Source organism: Trematomus bernacchii, unplaced genomic scaffold, assembly GCF_902827165.1.
Source record: "Trematomus bernacchii unplaced genomic scaffold, fTreBer1.1, whole genome shotgun sequence".
Taxonomy (NCBI): domain Eukaryota; kingdom Metazoa; phylum Chordata; class Actinopteri; order Perciformes; family Nototheniidae; genus Trematomus; species Trematomus bernacchii.
In genome coordinates, this window is record NW_022987910.1 from 3,035,715 (window position 1) to 3,058,396 (window position 22,682).

At 41.0% G+C, this 22,682-nt stretch overlaps 1 protein-coding gene across 2 annotated transcripts in view; it reads left to right on the forward strand.

Moving 5' to 3' along the window:
* Window positions 1-1,076: 1,076 nt before the first annotated feature.
* LOC117470298 (lissencephaly-1 homolog) overlaps window positions 1,077-22,682 on the forward strand; it is a 33,432-nt gene continuing 11,826 nt past the window's right edge. Inside the window, exons 1-3 of one of the 2 annotated variants that reach the window (XM_034115021.1) lie at window positions 1,077-1,301; window positions 9,342-9,647; window positions 20,060-20,144. In XM_034115021.1, coding sequence (XP_033970912.1) covers window positions 9,616-9,647; window positions 20,060-20,144 — 117 coding nt within the window. In that variant the 5' untranslated portion in view covers window positions 1,077-1,301; window positions 9,342-9,615. Of the gene's footprint in view, window positions 1,302-1,515; window positions 1,531-9,341; window positions 9,648-20,059; window positions 20,145-22,682 lie in introns of those variants that run through there. The other variant, XM_034115022.1, reaches the window with a different exon arrangement.

Genomic DNA, 22,682 nt, shown 5'->3' on the forward strand with positions numbered 1-22,682 from the left:
AACATTTTCTGAGCCTATTGATATGTTTCTATACAGCAGGATATCCATTGTGTTGGTACTTTAAGATATACAATAAACGTACTTTAAATCTGCAGAGATACACTGTTGCTCTTTCAACACAGGGATTTAGTCATAGCTCGCCCCACTAGAGTTCAGTTTAACATGTGTTTTGAATAGTTCAGCTGTTAGTGTTAACATTGAGATGGTATTACATTTGATTAGACAATAGCTTCAGATATTAATAATACAAGAAAAAGTATGGTGTATAGGACCAAACTAAGTATATTATTTCACACACAATTTCCTACCATTCACACTTGGGCTACTTGCAATCTAAATGTAGGAAAACAAACCAGTGTGAAATATGCATATTAACCAGAATGACAAATGAATGCAGACAAAAGTATTCCTTTCATTTTCAGATATGGGTCCTGAATGTGTGTCTGTGTAATAACGTCATCTATCCCCAACTGGTGCCCACTATTTTGCATTTATTGTAGTAAATGAAGATTGTTATGTTTCCTCAGCTGACATTTCTTCTGCGCAAAGCTTCTTAGGCCAAGTGTATTGAGTCTGCTTCCCCTGATGTATGGTATATGTGTGTTGTCCTTTACAAAATAATATTATTATATTCTGGTTTGAGTCTGCTTTTATATTAAAATGAATAAAATAAAACTAGGAAATAATGTTGTTTGGGGTTTTGATAACTCGGATGTGGAATTTGTATATATATTAACGTATGCAATTTTCCTTGAAAGGTTATTTTACTGATTACATTTAGCTTAGTGTACATTTCCAGTATGAAACGCTAGCCTCTTTTGTACAGAAATAGATCCAATAATGACAAGTTTCTGAGTCAGTCATACAACCTACAAGTAAAAGTCCTGCCCGGAAAAAAAAGGTTACTCGAGTAAGAAAGGTACTGGCAGAAGTACAAAGTAGCAAAACATTGAAATACTCAAGTTAAGTTCTTAAGTAAATCTACTTAATTACTTTACACCAATAATGTAGTTCTAAGTGCAGGGATGCTGAGAAGTCATGCAAGAGTTAAAAACTGAAAAATGTTCTGCTATCAAGGGCGTGCGCGCTCCCGTAAGACCGTGAACGCGATCTCGTGCGCGCTCCCGTCTGAAGGCGAATGCGGTAGCCTACGAAAAACAAGCGAGGAGCGGCGTAGAGACAAGACGGGCACACTTTACCTCCACATCACAAGATCATATTTTGGAGCGGAAATTTCACGCCCTGTCGGGTCGTGTTAGCGTTAAAGACGGCTGAGGATATTCACAGGCAGGAACAATAGGGTGAGTCCAAATAGTTTTCACTTGTGAAGCCGGTCAGGGTCGAAGGAATCTGGCGTTAGGTGGGGGAAAATGACGATGTGGCTGTAATTTTTGCACCTCCTTTTTATGTCTCAAAATGGCGGATAGGCCGCTTGGACTGGAGCAGCAGGTACCTTGTCAGCGGAGTTTATCCTTGAGTCCAGATAAACAATATTGAGAACAAGTCTGCCATCGTTAGCTGTTCTGTAAGGTAATTGTAGCCATTTGAGCTTGAGTGCATATTACGAGGCTCTGGTCGCTGTTACAGTGAACGTACGAGCTAACTTTGTGACTGCTAACTTAGCTAACGTTAACTTTAGCTAACATTAGCTAATGGCCATAGATAACGTTGAGACACCGGCTGGCACCGTCGTCATGTCGACCAAAATTGTCAGCGAGCACAGAGGTGAAAACATGGCAGTGTGTGAGATATGTCAGGGCCATCGGAAATTACAGCTGCATTTGGTGTCCATCTCAAGTTAGTAATAATCAGTAATTAGCATCGTTTAGGGTTGCGTTAGTGCAGCCTGTCAACAACAGCGACACCTAAATATAATGTAGATCACACGACGGTACCACTAGCATCTAACGTGAGCTCTGATGAACATGTTATTGCTATCATTGTGGGTGGAAAGGTTGTTGTGTCTGTGCAGGCACTACAGTTTCACACTACTGCTGCATCAGATGATATTCTTCGCCTGGTTTGTATATTTGCTTTGCACATAAGTGTAACGGAACATCACACAACCCTGCTGCAGTTTTCTAACATGACATGCTCCTGAGAATGATCCCTCCGCGCTGTCACACTGGTGGATGCTCAGCTGTAGCTGCCATCATCTCTGCGACTTCATGCGGTTTGTTGGCACAGGGCTGTAAAATCAGGGTGGAGCACATCGCAGACGATGAGTTTATATTTATTGAGTCTACACTGTACTCAACTGCCTGCCTTGTTTTCAGTTTGCACGTTTATTTTCTCATTGTGTGGATGTATGATTGAGTGATTCGGGTCAGGCATTTGTGAACGAAGGGCATGAATGCAAATCATCGCTGTGGCTCACATGGGTGTGCAGTGAATCCCACAAGCGAGTTCCCCTCGTAAATGTGAACCTTGTCGTGATATCGGATATAACATTAGAGCATTGGTTTGATCAAGGGTCCTTGGGTGATGTATGTTTCCCAGCCACGCCTGCACGGACTGCTTTGCAGCGGATCTGATCTACTGGAAATATTTGATTGATTGAACAGTATTCCAACTCCAAAAGTTGACTGTAGTGCTCTTCTCTCAGGTAAGAGTTTTTGGGCTTGGACTGACACATCTTGAAAAGGAATATGATCCGTATGTGCCTGGGGCTATGTCTACATTTACAACCTACAATCAATAATCAGTTAAATAAATGGGTTATTCAATGTATTCTACTGTAGTGGCGCTGATGCGGTCTTTATTTTTAATATCACTAATGAGGAATATCTCTCAAGCTGTGGTAAAGTCAAATTGAGTCATATTCCCTGTGTTTCAATGTTATGCTTTCATCAATCTAATAGGCATAGCCTATATTTAGTCCTGGTATATAATATAGCTTAACACAGATCATTCACACAGTCTATTTTTGACTGGCCAATCGGCATATGAATGGTTTTGCTGTGAACTAAATTTGTCAAGCATTTTCATTTAGAAAAGTAATGAAGTGATAAGTGAAAAAGCTATACAATTTGTGGAGCCTATATAATCTAATGACGTGTGATATGTATCAGAAACACCAGCTTTACAGACTGAGCATGATGTAGAAATGGCTCAAAGTTCAAACTGCACAGTACTTGAAACAGACTCAAACTGTGTATCACTAGACCCATTATCTGTTTTTGACTTCTTGGAAAAAATAGCTAATATGATAACAGCAGCTCTCTTTCTTTTCAAAATACAGGCATGCTTCATTTCTTTAACAGAGAAAGGATAAAAAAGCTTTCTTAGTCAGTCCCGAGTTTTATCAAAAGTTAATTTAAGCAAGTCCCTCCCGCCAGCCAGTCTATTCAGTGCAGTCAGCAATGGAAACACAGCTGCACTGATTGTACAAGCTTCAGCCATCACAGGGTATGCTTTTCTGGTACTTATTGCCAGTATAACAACAAAGCAAAGCCACAGATCATGCAGGACGTTCTTCATTAATGTCATTGGGGTAGTCACGACTGAAGGGAGCAGAATGTACAGTTTTTCCAAGAGGGCCTCTTTATTTTGTGTCAACAGACATTGGGCATGAGTGTTTCTTTTTGTGATAGTGGTTGGCTGAAGGGCAGCCTCTCCTTCCGACAGAAACCCAGAGGTTGACCTCCGACCCCGGCTGAGCTCCAGCTGATCGGTCATTACTGACCCGCTGCCAGCAGCAACTGCCAGTCAACCTACAAATGACCGCATGGATTGTGGGCAAACGTCTGTAAATGGCAACCAACTCTAAAGGCTTTTGAATATTATTTTACCCAAACCATTTATAGTGGTTGCTATACTTGCCTGAACAATTGAAAGTTTTGATTTTGAACATGGTTCAGAATTAGTATATACCTCCTGTCTAAAATAAGAGTTTTAATCATTTAAACCAGTAACTTCTTAGCATTATGTGAAAATACAGGAGACATTGAGCAAGCATATTATGGTTACTGTGTGGAACTTATCTTGTACTTTCACAATTTACTCAAGCATGAGCAGTAATGAGGTTAGCTAGTGTTCATTGTGTTTTTCCCACCTGTGTATGCAGGTGGATCAGGCAGTGTAGATATTTTGTTTGTGTGAGCTTACTTCCTATTCAGTCTGTTGTCCCTCTGTGTTTTGATAATGGCTCTGATCTAATAGGGTGGCCTGCTAAATTCATTGGCTACTTTGGATTGACAATTTGAGGGGTACTTTTGTGTCTGATCTGATGGTCATTGTGTTGGAGAATTAGCCAAGGCTGTGAATACTGAATTCATTCCTAAAAATTGAAAACGTTGTTAATATGAAAGTTGTAAAAACAATTTTGCAAAAGCACAAGTTACAAATTGATCACATATGTTACCTTTATCTGATGGGTTGTTGTTTAATAGCCCATCTTTTCTATTAGCCTCTTAGCAAAGATGTCACTAGTTGTGTAATTGAATAAGGTTATCTGACTGTTACCAACACTCATAACCGTCACGGGCCTAGCGGGTTGTAACGGCTGCAGATTGAAAGCTGAGCCAGATGTTCACTCCGTTAGTGATAAAGCTCTTAGGATGATTTGCGTCTGAGTGCTTTTACCAAGAACAGCCATTCACAGAAACTGAAGATGATTTACAGAATACTCAGCCGTTCAGTCCCTTTGGTGAGAGAGGTTTGTTGGTTTAAGAATCCGGACATTTGGAGATGAATAGACCTCTACAGCACAGGCTAATGACAGAGCGGCAGCACATTACCTAATTCATTGCTTGGCATAATAAATTATCCGTGTTCATCCGGCTGCTGCAGCAAAGTGATGCACTCGGAGCATGTCAATTACTCTGTGGGTTGCTGTCTCTTGATATGGACATGTTCTGCCACAAAGTCATCTTATTCAGAATTTGAATAAAGTTGCAGCCACTGCTGAAACCAACGTTAAATTAGAGTTACTTTAATTGTCTCATGTGAGAGGTGTTTGTCTTGGAGAAGATTCTTGCACTATCAAAACCAAACATCAGCATAGAGGCATACACTTTTCAAGCTACTTTTTATGTAAAATATCAGTCCAATGAAAGATTGTCACTTATCCTTTTATCTAATCAAAGAGTGTCAGCAAGTGTTTTGTTTTAGTTTGGAAGGTAATAACTTCACCTTATTTATTATTTTCTTGCATCAATTTTGTTTTGCCTTTTTTAGCGTTGTTTTTTCCCCCCATGGTCACCAGTCCGGTTTGAAAAAGGCAGTCAATACATATTCTGTGACATTCCCAGGACATAGGGGACATGAAGGTGAAGTCACCAACAAAAAATGAAGACGACCCAGATTCCAGAAGTTAGAGATGCTTTGCTTTGTTTGCTGACATAATGACACTCACAGAAAACTGTGAATAAGAGGTGACAGTGAGGTGTAACTGTCAGCATTTTCAGCATTGCTTAGGTGCTATGTTTTGTGATGAGCTGCTGAGATACACTATCGGTTAGATTTCATTTTAAACTCTGACGTGTTTTTTAATTTGACACCTCTTGCATTTCATTCCTCAGGGGTGTGTTGCTGTGTTCAGACATGGAAGTGAGAATTTATAAATATGTTGTACACATACCTCTTCTGTCATACTACCAGGCAGTTTGAGGGATCCATGGCTATAACATTTTACTGCAGTCATATATTGAGCAGTTGGACCAGATGCACAATTTGTTAAACTGTATGGACATTGAGTTTTTTGCGTAATGAATAGTTTCCAGGGTTTCTTGAAAATCCTTTTTGAAATAGTATGCTGTAGGGCTGTCCCGAATACCATTTTTCGGGCTCCGGATATTCGGTAGTAATCAGCAGCGGATATTCGGCTATTTTTTATGGACATGCTTTTATTTTGAAGGAGTTAGCGCTGTTGACAGGAAGTTGTTGTTGCTATGGAAACAACGTGACTGAGATTAACGGCGAAAAGTCACATCTACATATAAAGACGGAGAAAGTAAACGATAAAGTTTATGGTTAAGTGTTAGCACCCCCCGAAGAGGCACAAGCTCTTACGTTGATATTGGAAATTTCAATAAATTCAATTTGGCAGCCGCAGTGCAGCAAAAAAATATATCCGAATAACGAAATTGAAACCCGAATAGTACTCCAACGAACGAATATTCAGATTTTCGGGTACAGCCCTAGTATGCTGACACATTACTCTTCGTTTTCTATCATGGTTTTCCAGTTTGTTGGTTTGAGGGATTTGACAAAAATCTTATATTTGGTTGTTCAATTTATTTGTTTGACTATCGAAACAGACTGAAAAGACAGTGATACAATGGCTGTGGTTCATTACAGTTTTGACTTGGTGTTTGGTTGTTGTTGCATTCTTAAACTGACAGAGGATTTTATCCGTTATTCATTAAATGTGGCATTTTAACAACAGATAAGCTGTTGAGACTCATCAGGAAATTAAACGTCGTCTCTCAGAGCAGTCTGCTGCATTACAGCAAGGGGCCCCTTATTGTACAGTTCCTGCTGCTACACAAAGACAAGAGAATCAATGGGAGGAAGACACATACCCATTATTAACCGGCACTTGGCAGATTTCTGGATGCACCAAGCCTGTAGCCCATTCCAGCAAGACCCAACCGCATTTTGTGTTCAGCCAATTAGCCTGATTATGTGTTTGAGCATACATTTTGCTTAGTACTGAAACCACAAATGAGATTTGAAGAGAGGGGAGTCTCACACATTAATGGAGACTCACAGCGATGATAGCTGCCAGCAGCAGTACAGAGGGAAGTATCAATATATATTAGATGACCTCATTTCACACACCACAGCCAGGTTTATGTTGAAGGCGTAGGCCCTTTAATGGATGTTTTCCATTTGGAGTTTTATAAAGGACTATTTTTAGCTTCAGTGCCCTGTCTTATGGTGTTGTTGTACTGCTGTGAAGCCAGAAACCCCCTGCACGTTGTAATCCACACACAGTCAGAGGTAAGCAGACATTTGGACTGCTGTCATATCATGTGTGGTGACATCAGGGTCCAGAGGTCAGCCGTCGGCTTTACAATGTCAAAGTGACACACATGCAAATAAGTGAGCAAACACAACAATTTTACCGTTCTTAAATTCAGCTGAATGGACTCAATATTCCATATACGAGCGTTATGTTTTAATATACGTATAAGTCCTTAGATGCCATGCTCCTTTTATGCATGCAGGAGTTAGAATGAATACATTTCCCTTGTGGTAATTTCACTACTGCATCATCAGCTAAAATTAGAAATGTGTGAATCATGTCATTACAACTTCCTGCTGTGTTTCCATTCCTCATGCCTTCTCCAGAGGTTTCCTTCTCTTCTCCTTTCACATACATGCCTAACACATCCTTTCCAATACATGTGTCTCGACACGAGTGCCAGGATGTCATTTTTGCAGTTTGTTGCAGGTCTCTAAGAGTTAAATTGGCTTTGTTTTTACCTTTTTGTTAACTGGCAGAGATTTAGGCTGATCCCAGTAGACTAAGAGGCTTATTGTATTTCCCAGTTAGTATTCTAGAGGGCACCTGCTTTTGTAAAGTGCTTTTCAAGACGACTATGCAGTGTAATAAACTTCATCACATTATGCTTAGCTGCATTGCTTTTGTGACATTTATAGTTGCTCACATCAATACCCCGCTCATGGCAATAAAAACATTTTCACAATAACACTATTAAATGTTTGGCTGACGGTTGTAGTGATTTCATCTGGCCATCAGTCAGGCCAGCCGGCTCATGAGGAGTTGTCATAATGAGGCGACAGGGTCAGGGAATTTGACGAGAGCAGCCGTTACTCGAGCCCGCCCGCTCTGTCCAGTTTTTCTTTCCTGTCGGCGACATGTGAGGAGGAGTACGTTGCTCGGAGAATGTGGGTCAGCTCTTGTGTGTTCACTGAGAAAGGAATGTGCTGCAAGAAGACTGGTGACATGACAGTAAGGGATGGGAATCTTTGAGTCTCTCACAGTTCAAAATTGATTTTCAACACTTATAAATGCGATGTGGCAATTTATAGTACGGACGCAGAGTAAAGTAGTTCATTCTCAAAATGCACTTTTTACTTAAATAATCTAAATGTATCTAAATTCAGAAGTTTTACTAAAAAGAAAAAATGCTACCTATTACCTAGATACATTTGGGACCTGTTTAAGCATGTTTAGTTTACATTTCATAGAAAACAACGGCATTTGGTATCAACTAGCTAGTGTGATGGCAGGATGCACCGGTGACTGTGGAAAGCCATGCCTCTCAGGCCTCCCTGTCAAGTGGCTGGACTCACGGTGGTGACCCGGCGCTGCTTCTCAACGCTCACCCGGACTTGAATCCAATTATAGTTCTTCAACTGTGGCTCTACGCTAATTGGACACCTTTACATCCAAAGCTGCAACTTTTTCGTTGAATATATGAAAGTAGAAATTAGGGCTGCACGATTTGGGGAAATAATCCCCAAATCGTCCTGCGATTTTTCTGACAGATATTGCGATTCGATTTGCGATATTTGTTTTTAAGCGACCCAACGGAAGTTTATTGTAAAATGCGGCCATATCTCCGGCTAGGAAGGTCGTATCAACGTGCTCCCGTCTCTAGCACCCGAGCTACGAGTGAAAGAACTAAACTTACATGAAACTTCCGTTGGGTTGCTTTAAAGTCAAGATGTAAAACATGTGATGGAGCATTACTAACCTGACTCAGATGCTTTGTTTCACCAAACCATCTAGGAAAGCTCCATTGGAAGCCATTTGGAAAGGGCAGACACTTTCAAAAATACTAGGCAGGTGATTGGATCAATCTGTCTATCACCTTCTATCATGGGCCACTTCTGATTGGTTAACAATGGCTGGTACATGTGGAGCACACCACTTCTGATTGGTGTGGATGTTTTTTTTTAAATCGCAGGCTTTGCGATTTGATAATCGCATTTCAAACCGCAATTTCGATTTAAAATCTATGAATCGTTCAGCCCTAGTAGAAATTGTGTCGAATAACATGACGCTGTGGGTTGGTGTAAACAAGTAAATGTTCTTTCCCAAACCCCCCTACATGGCAGAAGGATCACAAAGGAAGCAGTTGAACAGCAAATTGAGTGGTTTATGAAAAAGAAGAGCTTTTTTATAAAATGTCTGATTGATGGGCCTCGCTGTTGGAGTCACATCCTCTTTCTGGTTTAAAATAACATCGAAAGTATTTTCTGCCTCAGTTATTATTTCCATTGTTGACCGGTTCAGCCATTTTATCTACATGTATGCTGGTGCAGACATTGCAGTACTCCTGACCTATAAAAATGTTCTTCTCCACCCACTTCATGTTATCTGTCATGCATACCTAATGCTGACTTTCCCTCTCTCTCCTCTGCAGATGCAGTGTAGACTCGGCTGGTGACTGGTCTGCAGGCTCTCCACTTCTCTTGTCCCTGGAGTCAGCCAGTTGGGGGGCCGGTTCCTGCGTTCCCCCTTCTCTCAGTCTGAGTCTTTGTTTGGACAAAACCAACCGCCCGCCATTGGAGTACGCAGCTCATTAGCCCGTGTTGCTTGGATCAGCACAGCCCATCTCCTGACTGAGGAGAGCAGCTGCACAACACTCACCTTCTACCAACTGATCCCTCCGGCCCCGCCCACACCGCCCTGTCACCATGGTGCTGTCACAACGGCAACGAGATGAACTGTAAGTCACCAACACACCTTTCATTACATGTGGCTGATATGTGTGGACGTCTGGAATGTATGGATGTATCGGTTACACTGTGTTTACAATTTGTACATCTGTTGCATCATGCAATGGGACTTCATTTCACCTTCATACTAGATTCGATGTCATGTACACACACATACACATACGCACACAACTTAAGCCATGAGGTTACCCGAGCACTCCAAGAATACCATTTATTTTATTATTACACTGTATCAGAATGTAAAAGTTTGATTCCTTACAGCTTGAGCCACACATCTCCATTTGTTGACGTGTGTAGCTGTCCATGTTATTCTGACTGATGTAATCAAATGTGAGGGTCTAACAAGCTATGCTGCTGTTGTGCTGATCTGAGCCAGATGTTTCTTGAGGATGCCCAGAGACATGACTGCTTATTACAGTATGATACAGCTCAATTAATGCTGTAATGTGGGACTGTGCCAACATATTCTGTTTTACCTGTGTCAAAGCAAATGTCAACTCTACTATAAAACCACTGATATTTTGTTTGTAGTTTTGAAAGCCTAAATGGCTCCTCCTGTTTTGAAACATCCTTTTATTGGCTTGCGGGGAAGGATGTGTATTGATTACTGGTAGCTGTTTAAATAAGGACATTTCTGTTCTTTTTTTCAACCGGGTACCCCTCAGGAAGAATCAATGACTGGTTCCTGAGCTCCCCTGAGGTCTTGGTGCACAAATGCATTGATCCTCCATCTACACCACAAACCCCTGATAATGTTTAGTATTCGCAGTCTGCCCTGTGTGACATTCGGGAGAAGCTTAGAGGGCCACCTTTGCCCTAATATACACACGGGAAGAAACAAGGAAACAGCTCAAGAGTGATTCCACGGGGAAACCAAATGCCAACGATGTCAGAAATCTTCCTAGAAACTGTCTGTCATATCCAGTAAAGTGGCATACAAACAAAGAAATATCTGCACATGTGCTGTGTGCTTTATTGAGCAAGTGGTAGAAGTGAGAGAGACTGTGATAACGAGCAAACTGTAATTTGGCTCTGCTGAGTCTGTGGGCTTGGTAATTAACCCCTGAGGTGGAGGATAAAAGTTAAGGCAGCATGTTGTGAGATACAAGGTCATGAGAAGGAGATGGAATGATCTTGCTGAGCTTTGGTGCTTAATAATTCCCTTCCACTTAAAAAACCACGTCAAAATGATATATCTTAAAAAGGATACAACGAAGATATTTGCTGCTCACTTGAAAGGAGAGGACACCCCATGCTTGTCCTTCTTGCGCCCCGTCTTGCACTGTCATTGAGAAATGCCTCAGCGCTCACATGACAAGGCTCTTAACATTCCTCACGATGTTCCTGTGTTTTTAGATTAGCACTGTGGGCGGCGTCTGTCGGTATGGAGAGAGCTATTGGAATGCTAATCTGTCATGCTATTCAGAGGAAGACCCCCACTTTACCCCTCTTTTCTTCTCCGTTACACCAGTCTCTGGCCCCATAGCCCACAGGAAACTGGTGTGAGACCATCACAGCACTTGAGTCACATTCAAGCATCTGTTGCATTCTTCCCTTTGGAGATGTCGCTTGGCTCCGTTGGTGCTCTCTTTGAGTTTGTTGGCAAAAAAGTGCCCCTAAAATAAATGATTTCCTAACTGTCAGCTACGAGAGTGTTTCATTAGGCCCCCCACATTTGTACCATCTACCATCAGGCAGCAAACTTATAGATTTGTTTCCATTGCATTCGGGTCACTGCTTTCACATTTAAAAAGTAATCAAAGAACTGGAGGGAAATTGTCTAATCTGCACTAGTTTTGCTAAAAAAATGTATTTGGCATTTATTGTTTTTTTTGTATAATCAAAATGAAATTGGTACAAGAGAAGACATAACATCCTTCCTAGTTGTTTTTGTCTTTCCAGCAGACCTTGACCTGTTCTTTAACATCAGCAAGAAAGACAGCATAACAGTTATATCACCAATGTGAAACCACATCTTCTAAAAAGAGAAATAATCTTTCCCCCCTAAATTGGTTCTGTGTTGTCAGCACTGCAGTCAGATGTTGTGATTGCGCAGCATCCTCACAACATCTCTATTTCTGTGAGCATATCCAATGAAAAGCACGTTTGTTTTTCTTGCTTGGGTCAGGGGACTCGTCCCCGCTGGCGTGTAACAAAAATAGACGCAGAACATAAACTATCTGCTCCCCTGCAAGACCTGGAGGCATCTGTGTGCAGATGGGCCGTTGCTTTTGAACTCTCTTTGAAAAGAAAATCCCCACAGCCTTTTCCATGTTACAAGATGGTTCATGTGATTTTTATTTTGTTCTGTTCTTTTGTCCATTTTCCCCTGGCTGTGAATGTGGTGACATAACAGGTCAAATGTCAAGACTTCTGCCATTCAGAAAACATAGAGGCTTCGTAAACAAAGAAAGGCTGTAGTATAGAATCGTACAGTGAAAGCTATGGAATGTGGAATTTACACTGGTAAATAAAATGACGTTGGTTAAATGTACTGTCTTTCAAAATGTCATAATGCCCCAGAACATGTATTGTTAGTATACATACAGGTAGTTGGGAATAATCTGTATTTGGATAAACTGATCACTTTGACATTTACCTCTCCTGTAATATCCCTATGTTTATTTAAACACAATGAGTATTATTATCTAAAACTCGACCTTCTACTTCTGTCCGTGTTGTCTTCTTGCTCATGAAAAACAACTCCTACATGCACACACATACCCAGGTCTTCTTTTGGAGAAGGGTTAATCAGGTTTTAATTTCAGCTTTAAATTAGTCAACAATTTGGTAATTCAGTGTTGGTTACTAGATTTGTGGATTAAAGGCTCAACGTTTTTAAGATTTGCACTGATAGCATCAACTAGTTGGACCCAGAAATGCTGTATTTCAAATGTTGTCATGTATCTGTTGTTGCTCTTCTGTGAGCAATTCCCCTTAAGGAGACACCTGTCCCCCCCCATGTCTTGCTTGCACACACAGACACTAATGCTTGACACACTTGCAAGGGTCAGTACAGCCAAGTCTCAAACCATCAAACACCGTCCTTCATGGGTGTTGCTAACTTTGCGGATTGGCGGAAATAAAGAGAACTTTAAGGAGCCACCAAGGAGTATAAAAGATCAACCGTTTACTCCTCACTATTCCTTGTCAGCTAAAGTCCGTGCGACTGTCCATGCGAGATCCTACAAACATTTAACGTGTTCAGTTCTCTCTGTTGGTGCTCAGTGTAGTGAGCACGGCTGGATGCATCTGCAGGGGGTCCATCAGCACAGATCTGAATTGTGCCTCAGGACTGACAGACAGATGGATTGGCTTAGAAACCGTGTCTGTGTTCTGGACCCACCATCCCATATCAATCATTCACCGTCCCACATATAGAAAGGCCTCAGTTTTAGAAAGAGGACCAGACTCTCGGAATACAAAAAAAATGTTTCCAATTGGGCATAATCCAGCATTCATTTGCTCCAGTCATCCACATCTTTATTGTGTGCGTCATTGGTGGTATATTCGGTCCGAGTTTTCTTTTTTTACACATCATCCACCCACTTGTTCCCTGGCGACATTTTTACTCATTATAGCAAGTCTTTTCCAGCTATCAGTTATTTGACTGTTCTAACGGCAATGTTTCACTATTTTCTGGCATTTTCAACTAAAGGAATAACAAATTAATACAAATATAAACAAATAATTTAAACATTATTTGCAGCTGACCATATTATGCACGTTTCATAACATAAAAAACGTGCATGTCATTTTCAACCCTTCCAACCAGAGATATTCAAAATAAATAGTTTCTCAGAAGATATGTTTTGGTACAAACATTTATTTCTATTCGCGTAACTCTGTCTATCCAAGCTTGGAGTTGACACACCATGATGGTCTTTAAGAAAGTACGCACAACTACACAAACTTTGGCTTCAGCTTGGCCATCAAAGCTCCATCCTCAGCATGTGACTGAAATTGTGTTCAGGCCATGCTACACGCCCATTATAGAACAAAACTCTGTGACTTCTTTGTGTATTTTGTGTGTTGACCATGCTGCTTTTTGATCTGAAATAATACTGTGCACACACATCCTTAGTTAAGACTAGTTGCTGTTGTATTGACTGATTTCTGTAAAAAGAGTGTCCTGGATTGCACGTTCAGTCTTTGGTGGATCCCAGTGAGAGTTTCCCCTTTGAAGTATTTTTCTGGCTTACGGGTTGATCCCCACTGCAGTGCTCCTAACTCATATGAAAGAAGAGTGCTGCTTTCTTTCCCTGACAGCCTACCTGTTTCACACTGAAATTAACAACATTAGAATGATCGCCCTCTAAGAGGCTTTGACATGATTGAAAATTCGGGATCAAGTAAAGGGCAGAAATGTAGGATAAACCAGATTTTCTCTTTCATTTTTTCCTCTTTGAAATGATATGCTGGAAACATTGTCTGTTTAATCTAGGCAGTGATTGCCTTCAGGAAACATGCTTCAAGTCTCAGCAAAGAAGGACCCGGACTCCTCATCTGTCAAGCAAGAGGAATGGTAGATTCATTGGTTACAGTTATCAAGGAGATCTAACTGTAACTCTGCAATTATGCAACGCTGTCATATGATTTGTGTGGAATGCTTCTCAGAAGCTGTTCAGTACTTGGCTGTTACAACAGAGGAACAATCGTAACCTTTTAAGCCATCCACTGTCCTGCTTCTTCTCTTAACACAAAATACGTCTCTTTTTACTTTCACCCATTATACCTTTTCAGCAGAAGTAGTTTAGCTGAAAAAGTTTGGTAAACCATGTCATGACTTTGCTGGAGATGTGAACGGATGCTGGGGGTGGTGGTATCGCTATACTGTTACTATTTAAGCAATACAATATGTTCCCTTGCATTGCCAAAAGAACCCTTGCTGTATGTCTGGGAAATAATCCATAAGAAGGTGAATTGTATATGTGCCAGGGGACCTTTCGCCTACTTCAGGTTCTTCCTATTAAACATTTATCAGCAGATTTAAAACATTGAACAGGTCCATGCATCGAGGGGTCTAGTAATACTGAATTGTAAGGTTTCTGGCCGTAGACAGATATATGGACCAGGGCAATGGCCTGGCCAGACAAGCAAAATCTCTTCCCCTCAGATTTATTAGAGCATTAATGGTCTGTCTGTAGTTAATGAGAGTGCTGCATGCACTGTGGAGTTATGTCTCTTTCTTACATTTCGGCAGAGTAGGCGGCTTTCCAACAATTCTGTAATTAATGTATCGTAAGTGGTGTTTGACATGAAAATATTTGTAGTGTCGTTGCACGTTGACTTATGTCCAGGCTTTGTAAGTAAAAACAAATATTTATTAATAGTAGGGATGGGTATCGTTTGAAATTTATCGATTCCGGTTCTGCTTATCGATTCCGGTTCTTATCGATTCCCCGCTTCGATTCCAAAATTGTAAAAGAAAGAGGTCAAACGTTTAGATAACATTTAATATTCTTTTAAGCTTTAACTGACATTTTTACAAATAAAAAATATACATGCAATACAAATGTATTGCACAATAGCTGTGCTTTATTTAAATTGAGGCATTACACTGTGCCTTGTCTTTTTCTTTTTTAGTGTAGTGGAGCCTCACTTTAGTGCGTTTACCGCGATCCATCTTTGGTGTTATAAAGTGACTGAGCTCGTGAACTGTCTACGGGAGCGCGGGGGGAGCCTCGCTGCGGGGCAACTGTGGACCTCTGTCGCTTGTCAGCGCAACTTACATGATGCCGTTTAAAAAAATTAAGGGCGGTGCCCGGCCGTCAGCGGCCCGCTGACGCCCCGCTGACGACCGGCCGTTCTGTGATTCTCCAGAACACACAGATGGCCAGTGCGCCCTTACACCTGGCTGTATTCCACCGGGTCACCGCGGCTCAGACGGACCTGGTGGAGTACAGGGTCTACCGCGTTTAGGAACCGTTAAGCAGAACCGAAATTGTGTATTTTGTATGGGTACCCGGTACCCGGCATTTTCTTATCGGTTCTCATCTGGAACAGAGTTTCGGTTCCCAACCCTAATTAATAGGACATTGAGGTGAATGAGCATTGACTGAGATTGACTGAGAAAAAAAAGAAATCTGCTTTAGCTTTGAAATGTTTTCAGGAGTTCACAGGACTGATGGTCTGGGGAATGTCAGATGGACTTTTACTATTATTTCTACCCTACATAATTGACTTATTAAAGATGTACACTGTGAGAATCATTGTTAGAAACAGCCCTCATGTTGTGCTTTTGTTAAGGTGTTTTCAGACAGTTACCACCACACTCTAATGTTTTCAATGCAAACACAGCAGCAGCCATGCAATTGAGGTCTTGTTCTGATATCACTGAACTGTGCTGTTGGCCATACTAACAAAGCACAGACATGGGTTCATGTGTGATCATAATCCAATGACCGTTGAAACAGAACGGCCCAGCCACCACCAGGTACAGCTTAATCTGTTTTTGAGCTAAATGGGAGTTCTTGATTTATAGCCTCTGCAGCACACATCAAACAGCTTAACTGTTCATTGTCTGACTTACTAAAACTGGCCACGTTTTTGATCCCTTATACAGAATGAGGTGACATTCAAAGAAAGGTTGGAGCCTCTGTGAGTCAGTGTTGCTCATCGTTAGAAAGGATGTGAAAGTGAATGATAATGGAGCACCAATTGGGAGGAAGTGATGTCACTGGCAGACATGCTGGATGGCTGACTCACCCCTCTTCTCAGAACCATGTGGTCATGCATCTCTTCCTCGTCTCACCCCCTCTCTCTGTTTGTGTCACAGGCACTCTCACTCCATTAAGGCTTCATAGCACATGAGAGAGCAGCTCTGGGTCCAGACATTTGAATTTGCCCACCTCACTCCTTTGACTGTAGCGCCTGGCTTCGTCACATGAAACAGCGTTTTCTCAGTTGAACAAGGAATTGATCCAATGAGAGCTGAGATTGACTAACGATTAGCCAATCAGAACCATCAACTAATAAGATAGTCGTTAAACTAATTGTCAATGCAAAAAAATATTGTTTTCAAGAGATTTACTTATTTTGTCAGATTTTTCAATAATGTCAGGATTTAACTACACCAGCACAAACCCAAAAACCTAACGTTCTGGCAGGCAGACAGACAGCTAAAAACATCCCTGCCTTACTTTTCGATGCGGTGGAGATTTACTGGTAAAGTGCCTACATGTGTCCCGACAGTGCACTCACGGCTGCTAACTCCCAGACGGGTGAACTAGGGATTTGTTTTGCAGCTGGCGATAAATTATGGATTCAACCTGTTTTTGCATCAGTAATAGCTGCAGATGGGCAACTTCAACCACAGCAGCCCTGCACTAATATTTCTGTTAAGGTTTACTATTGGTTAGAAAAAATGTCTAAATTAGCATCCATGCTCACATGAGACTCGTATAGACTTTATCGATTGACACAACGTGACTTGCACCTTTCTTATAGGCAAAAAAAAAAGGCATTGGGGTTGTCCTTTTTGAATAGTGGGTCCAGTTTTCAGTCCCCCATGGAGAAGGCCTTTTGACCTCATTAAAACAGACCAAGTTTTCAGCTACAATATGGGCTTTCAAGTTTCTTTTGTTCCTTCCCCCGCTTCTATCTGTCCTCTCTGTCCGCGTACTCACCCTGCCCTGTTTCTCACTATCTCCTCATCACGTCATCTAGCTGTGGGCTGACGGTAACCATGGAAACCAGCCAGTTTGCTCCCCTTCTGTCGAAATTAGTGCACATCTTTTCCCCTGTTTTCCTCTCAGCCTTTGGGGAATGGGTATATTGAAAACTGCACATTAGTGTGTTCTTTGTTTTGTTTTTCCACACATGGGGTGAAGTGAGGGTCAGCAGAATAATCATTTTAGTGTGAGCCTTATTGTTATTGCACCATGAAAAAACACTTGAAATATACTGAAAATGATTCATGATTACAAATCATCCACTGGAGCTACATAAATATAGTGCATAGAACACCATAGAAAGTGAGGCAAACACCTTACATCCAAATAACCTTTCTCTACTAGCATGTGCTCTCTTTCGGCTTACTCTAAAAAAATTAAAAAAAGAGTAGAAAATATTTCCCTTTTTTGCTTGTATTTTCCAAATAGCTACATGCATCCCCTCAAATCCTGCTCTTTCCATGTTCTGGGTAGAAGGACTTGACGTAGGCAGAACCTTTGAAAGACTTTCCATAATTTCCATTTTTAAATCTTTTCAGTAGTGAGAGTTTAGTACATTGTCAATATTGGCAGCCAGGTGGTCTTGCTGATACCCTGTCCTCTGAATTAGACTGTAAAATGCTGGTGTGACATCTGATTGTTGTGTTTGGTAGAAGCACACCTGCTCATACACACTCCTGACACACCCACGCCACATCAAAGCTGCCTCAGCTTGCCTCAGCTTGCCTCACCCGCAGCTTTTTTCTCACCTGCTTATACACTTTCTCAGACAAACTAGCTCACCCGGCCCTCCCCTCTGGTTTCCAGACTTGCGGCAGGCAGGCTGTCACGGGAGAAGATAACCTCCTGCTAACCTTGAGATGTAATAAGGCCTGCTCCTGTTGTCATGGGGATTCAGGTGGTCAGAGGGAGACGGGGGTTTCAGTGCTCAACACTGACCGAGAGGGCACAGGGGGCACAGGCAGGGCTGACAGATTGCACCCCCAACCCCCTCCTTATTGGCCCCTCAAAGCCTTGCGTGGCTGACAGCTTGTCTGGATCCTCCTGGCATTAGTGGTTGGTTCTACTGTGAGCAAACACAGGAGGAATCGAGGAAATACTGTATAAATAGGGTCAAATAAAATTTGTATCAAACATTAAAGAATTCAGTTTCTTTATTCGTTGCTCTTTACCACATTTTCCAGTCATTTTTGGCCAAGCCCAGACTGTAAATGCAAACTGTAACGACAACTTAAAAAGTAAAAACAATTTTAAACCGAATGAGGGGCATGACAACGGGGTGATATTAAACAACCTGAGTTTAAGAATGGTCTGCTTATTGGCTCAGGGTTTACATGTGTTTAGCCCAAAGACTCCCAGAAATGTCCCGAATAGGAAGAGCCACTGGTAAACCAGATGTATATGATATATCATCACATTTTGATATATAATACTATTTAGTCCTTGTATTTTCTTACTCTAGTTATCAAAACACAACATATCAGGATGAACTATATTTAGACTTAGTGGAACAATCTGATTACAAAAAATCAAATGTAATAATGTACTTTTCTTCCCCCTCACAAAAATCTAATTAGATTAAGAATGAACAGTATTGAGACTGACTTAAAGCTCATAACTCCTGATACATTGAACTGCTGCCGAGGCTGCAGTCTTGAAACCACTCAGAACTGTTCATGTGTGTGATTGTGTATCTAAGCTGTGTGTAAGTGTGTGGGTTGTCCCTTATGGCAAGCCAGGAGACAAAAAGAGGGCGAGTGAAGATCGCCTCCTTTCTCCTCACCTTCAGCTCTGCCTGTCTCGGCTATTGTCTGTCCTATCTCAACATCTCTCTGCACATATTTGAAATAGCAGGACAAAAACACACCCCTGCTCCCATCCCCGCCATGTTTGTGTCGGCTTTCTGAAAGGTGTGGTGTCTTTTTAGATGTCTACTTAAGTTTATCTGGGAACTTGTGCACAAGAAAAAAAAGATGAACTGGAGTAAAAAGGAAATACTCAAGGATCATCCTGCCTCTCTAGAGCTGCAAGTATAATTAATATCGTTGGAAGGTCGAGCAGCAGGAAAAAAATAGCCAGTTGTATTGATAGGAATCATTGTAAATGCTGTTCTCAGCTGTTTAAATAAAACTATTTCCTTCTTTTATCTGTTTATATCTAACTATCATTTAAATAAATTACATTGGATTTTAAGAAACAGAATTGATTTCATTGATTCATAATGTAATTTATAATGAAATAAAAATATAATCATTGGTTTCAGTACTATCCAAAATCGCTCTGTTTTTATGAAGTAAATGCTGGGGTATAGACTGACTCTCATTTCCCCCTTATCTACACCATGGGGAGTCCTCCCTTCCCTTTATTTGCCCAAAGCAACAAGAGCTCATTATAGAAGCCAGACGGATGTGTTTTCGATTTGTGTCAAATGGGCGGAGAGGGGTGTGTTTGTGTGAAAGAGCAGGAGACTGTCTGTGTGTATTGTCGCTGCTAGACTACATTTATGCCATGCAAAGCATTTTTATTATACAGCTAGCACCGTGATAACAGTCTGAATATGTAAAATGTACACCTTGTCTGACACGTTTCCTGAACATGCTAATTTTCTGTCTTTGTCTTTTACAGTGTTAAATACAACTCTATTAATCTCGTCGTTTCTCGTGGCACTTTAACAACTATCTTGTCTGTTAATCAGGGGAACTAATTATGGTCCTCTTTGTCTGTTGCAGAAATCGGGCGATAGCCGATTATCTACGTTCCAATGGATATGAAGAAGCATATTCCACTTTCAAGAAGGAGGCGGAATTAGATAATGTGAGTATATTAACGGTGGACACACACACATCCACACAGCCAATCAGACCAATTTGTACAAACAGTATGCCTTGATTTCCACTTTATTTTCTCATTTTACTCAACATGTTGTTCATGTGTGTGACCGGGAGCACCTGCACCCAATTATGTTGGTTATCTCTGATCGGGGGGGTCTATGCTATATGCTTCAGCTTTTATTTATTTGTTAAAAATTGCATTTTTAAAAGCACTGTGACATATATGTATGTATATGTGTTTACATTATTGCCCTTGCTTTTCTGATCAAATGGCATTTTGTTGGGTTTTAAATATATTGGGAATACTTTGGGCTATTTTATAAGGTAAACCTGTACAAATGAATGCTATGAAATATACACAACCTTTTTTTAGGGTGTTCACATTGAAACTAGATAGGAAGTGTGGAGATTGTAGACATGCACATACTCATATTTTAGTCATGTATTTTTAATTGTAGCATTGTATAAAGGCTTTCATTCATCTTAAGCATCTAAAGGACATGCCTAGTCAAGTTAAGGGCATGTCAAAATGTTTTCATTGGCTGCTTTGTTCAGCACAGATATCCCATTATCTTAAAATGTTGTAAATTATTCATACAATTTTGATTCTGTTGCTGATATAGCTGTGAACACCCTCAGTCACAATTTAAAGATGGTAGTCCACACTTAAACCTTGTGTTTCCTGTATATATATTTTTTTTAAAGGACTTTAATTCAGAGCCAAACAATAAAGCAGCTGTGGGAATTTTTTATATTTTAACAAATTGTGCTCCTTAAATTTGATTCCCGTGCTTCCAAAGTTTCAGGTGCTCATTGGATATATCACCTCGTACTCCTGTTGGAAATGCTATCACTGATTCCTCTCAACCCCTTTTCATCTAAGACTCTTTTATCTAAGAGTCTTTCCTCTCTATAGCACCACCTTTTTCACCTTGTGTTCACGTGACACCCCACCCCCTGCTCCTGTGTCTTTATCCGTTCTTCTTCCAGACGTTTTCTCTGTGGAAGCCGGCTGAATAATGGATGAATGGCACGGAGGGAAAGGTGCACCCTGTTGGGTATCAGCCCTCAGCCACACACCTTGGCAGCACCATGCTAAACATCAACCAAGTTATTTTAGCTTTTTCCTTGAGGCCACATGATATGCCATTTTTCAGGTCCACTTAGATTGTCTTTAGAGGGAATGTAATCTTCTTTATCTTTGCCCTGGTTGGCTATTTGAGTATCAGTTTAAGGTTAATGCTAATTGGCGCACATTGGGAAAAATAAATGGGAGTCATACTGCTTAAAGTTTTTTACTGGCCCTATAAAAGAAACCATACACTCCTGCATGCACATACACACACACGTATACTATCCACTGTCAACAGACTGGCAGGCTGCAGTCTGGCACTTCATATGTATGTGTCCGTCTTTGTGTGTGTTGGGCAGAGTTTCCAGGCAGATGGCAGATTAGATGATGGCAGGCTTTTCCAAACTGGTTTCTTTCTCTGCCTCTGTTTTGTTTCTCCTTCATTTCACTGCAGTGCCTCTTGTCTTTGTCCCTCCATGCACCTCATGTTAGTCTGAGGACTCGCCCCTTGTCATTGAGAAGTGTTAAATATAAGCATCGGTGGTGCGTGCAGCTCCCCACACCTCCAGGACTTCTTTTGTTTCCAGTCGCGGCTTGAGGAGCTAGCTGTGAAATTGGAGCGCAACACTAATTTTCTCCCTCACTGACACTCGTGGCTCTCTGTCAATGCGGGTACTTGATGCCTTGAAAGTCAGTAACAGCCTCAAGGCAGTGTTGTACACAGTGGCACCATAACGCTTGGTCTATATGGGTATATAATATATCTTTACTTTCTTTTGTTATTGGTTGCCTGTGTTTGTGTTATTTTTAAGGGAATGACTGACTCACATTTTAAAATATGTGATATATGAACACTAGCAATTCAATCAGAAATCAAGACCATCAAGAATAAACGATAACAAAAATAAAAAAGTCTGAACACACTGCTGCTTCTGTAATGAAAGAATTTCCCAAATTGTGATCAATAAAGTATATATCCATTTATCCATCTTATCTAAAAGCTCATTTTGGGTTGAATTTCGAGCCAACACACAAATCCTTAACAGAAAATGAATTGGTAAGCGTTTTAACCAATTATTCAACGTTTAAAAATATCAATGCCGAACAAACTATTGTACAAAGCAACTAAAGAATATTACACCAAAGGCTCTGGAAAAAGAGTGGAAGGGCATTTGTCACAATGTTTACTTTTTTGACAGAACAAAGGACTGGAAAACTAATGAAGTAAACAATCAGCAGATAAACTGATGATGAAAACATCAGAAGTGTGCGAGTTATATTTGTAGTGCCAGTTATTAAATGCCACCACATTGTTTTGTGTCTTGGCAGTAACAAACAGCCAGTGTATGCCATCCATTGGGTCTGTTATGTAAAAGCTAGTGGCCAGCTTGTGGTGTTCGCCTGCCGGTGGAATCAGGCGGGTCTGCCACAAGTTAACCTCCACGCTGC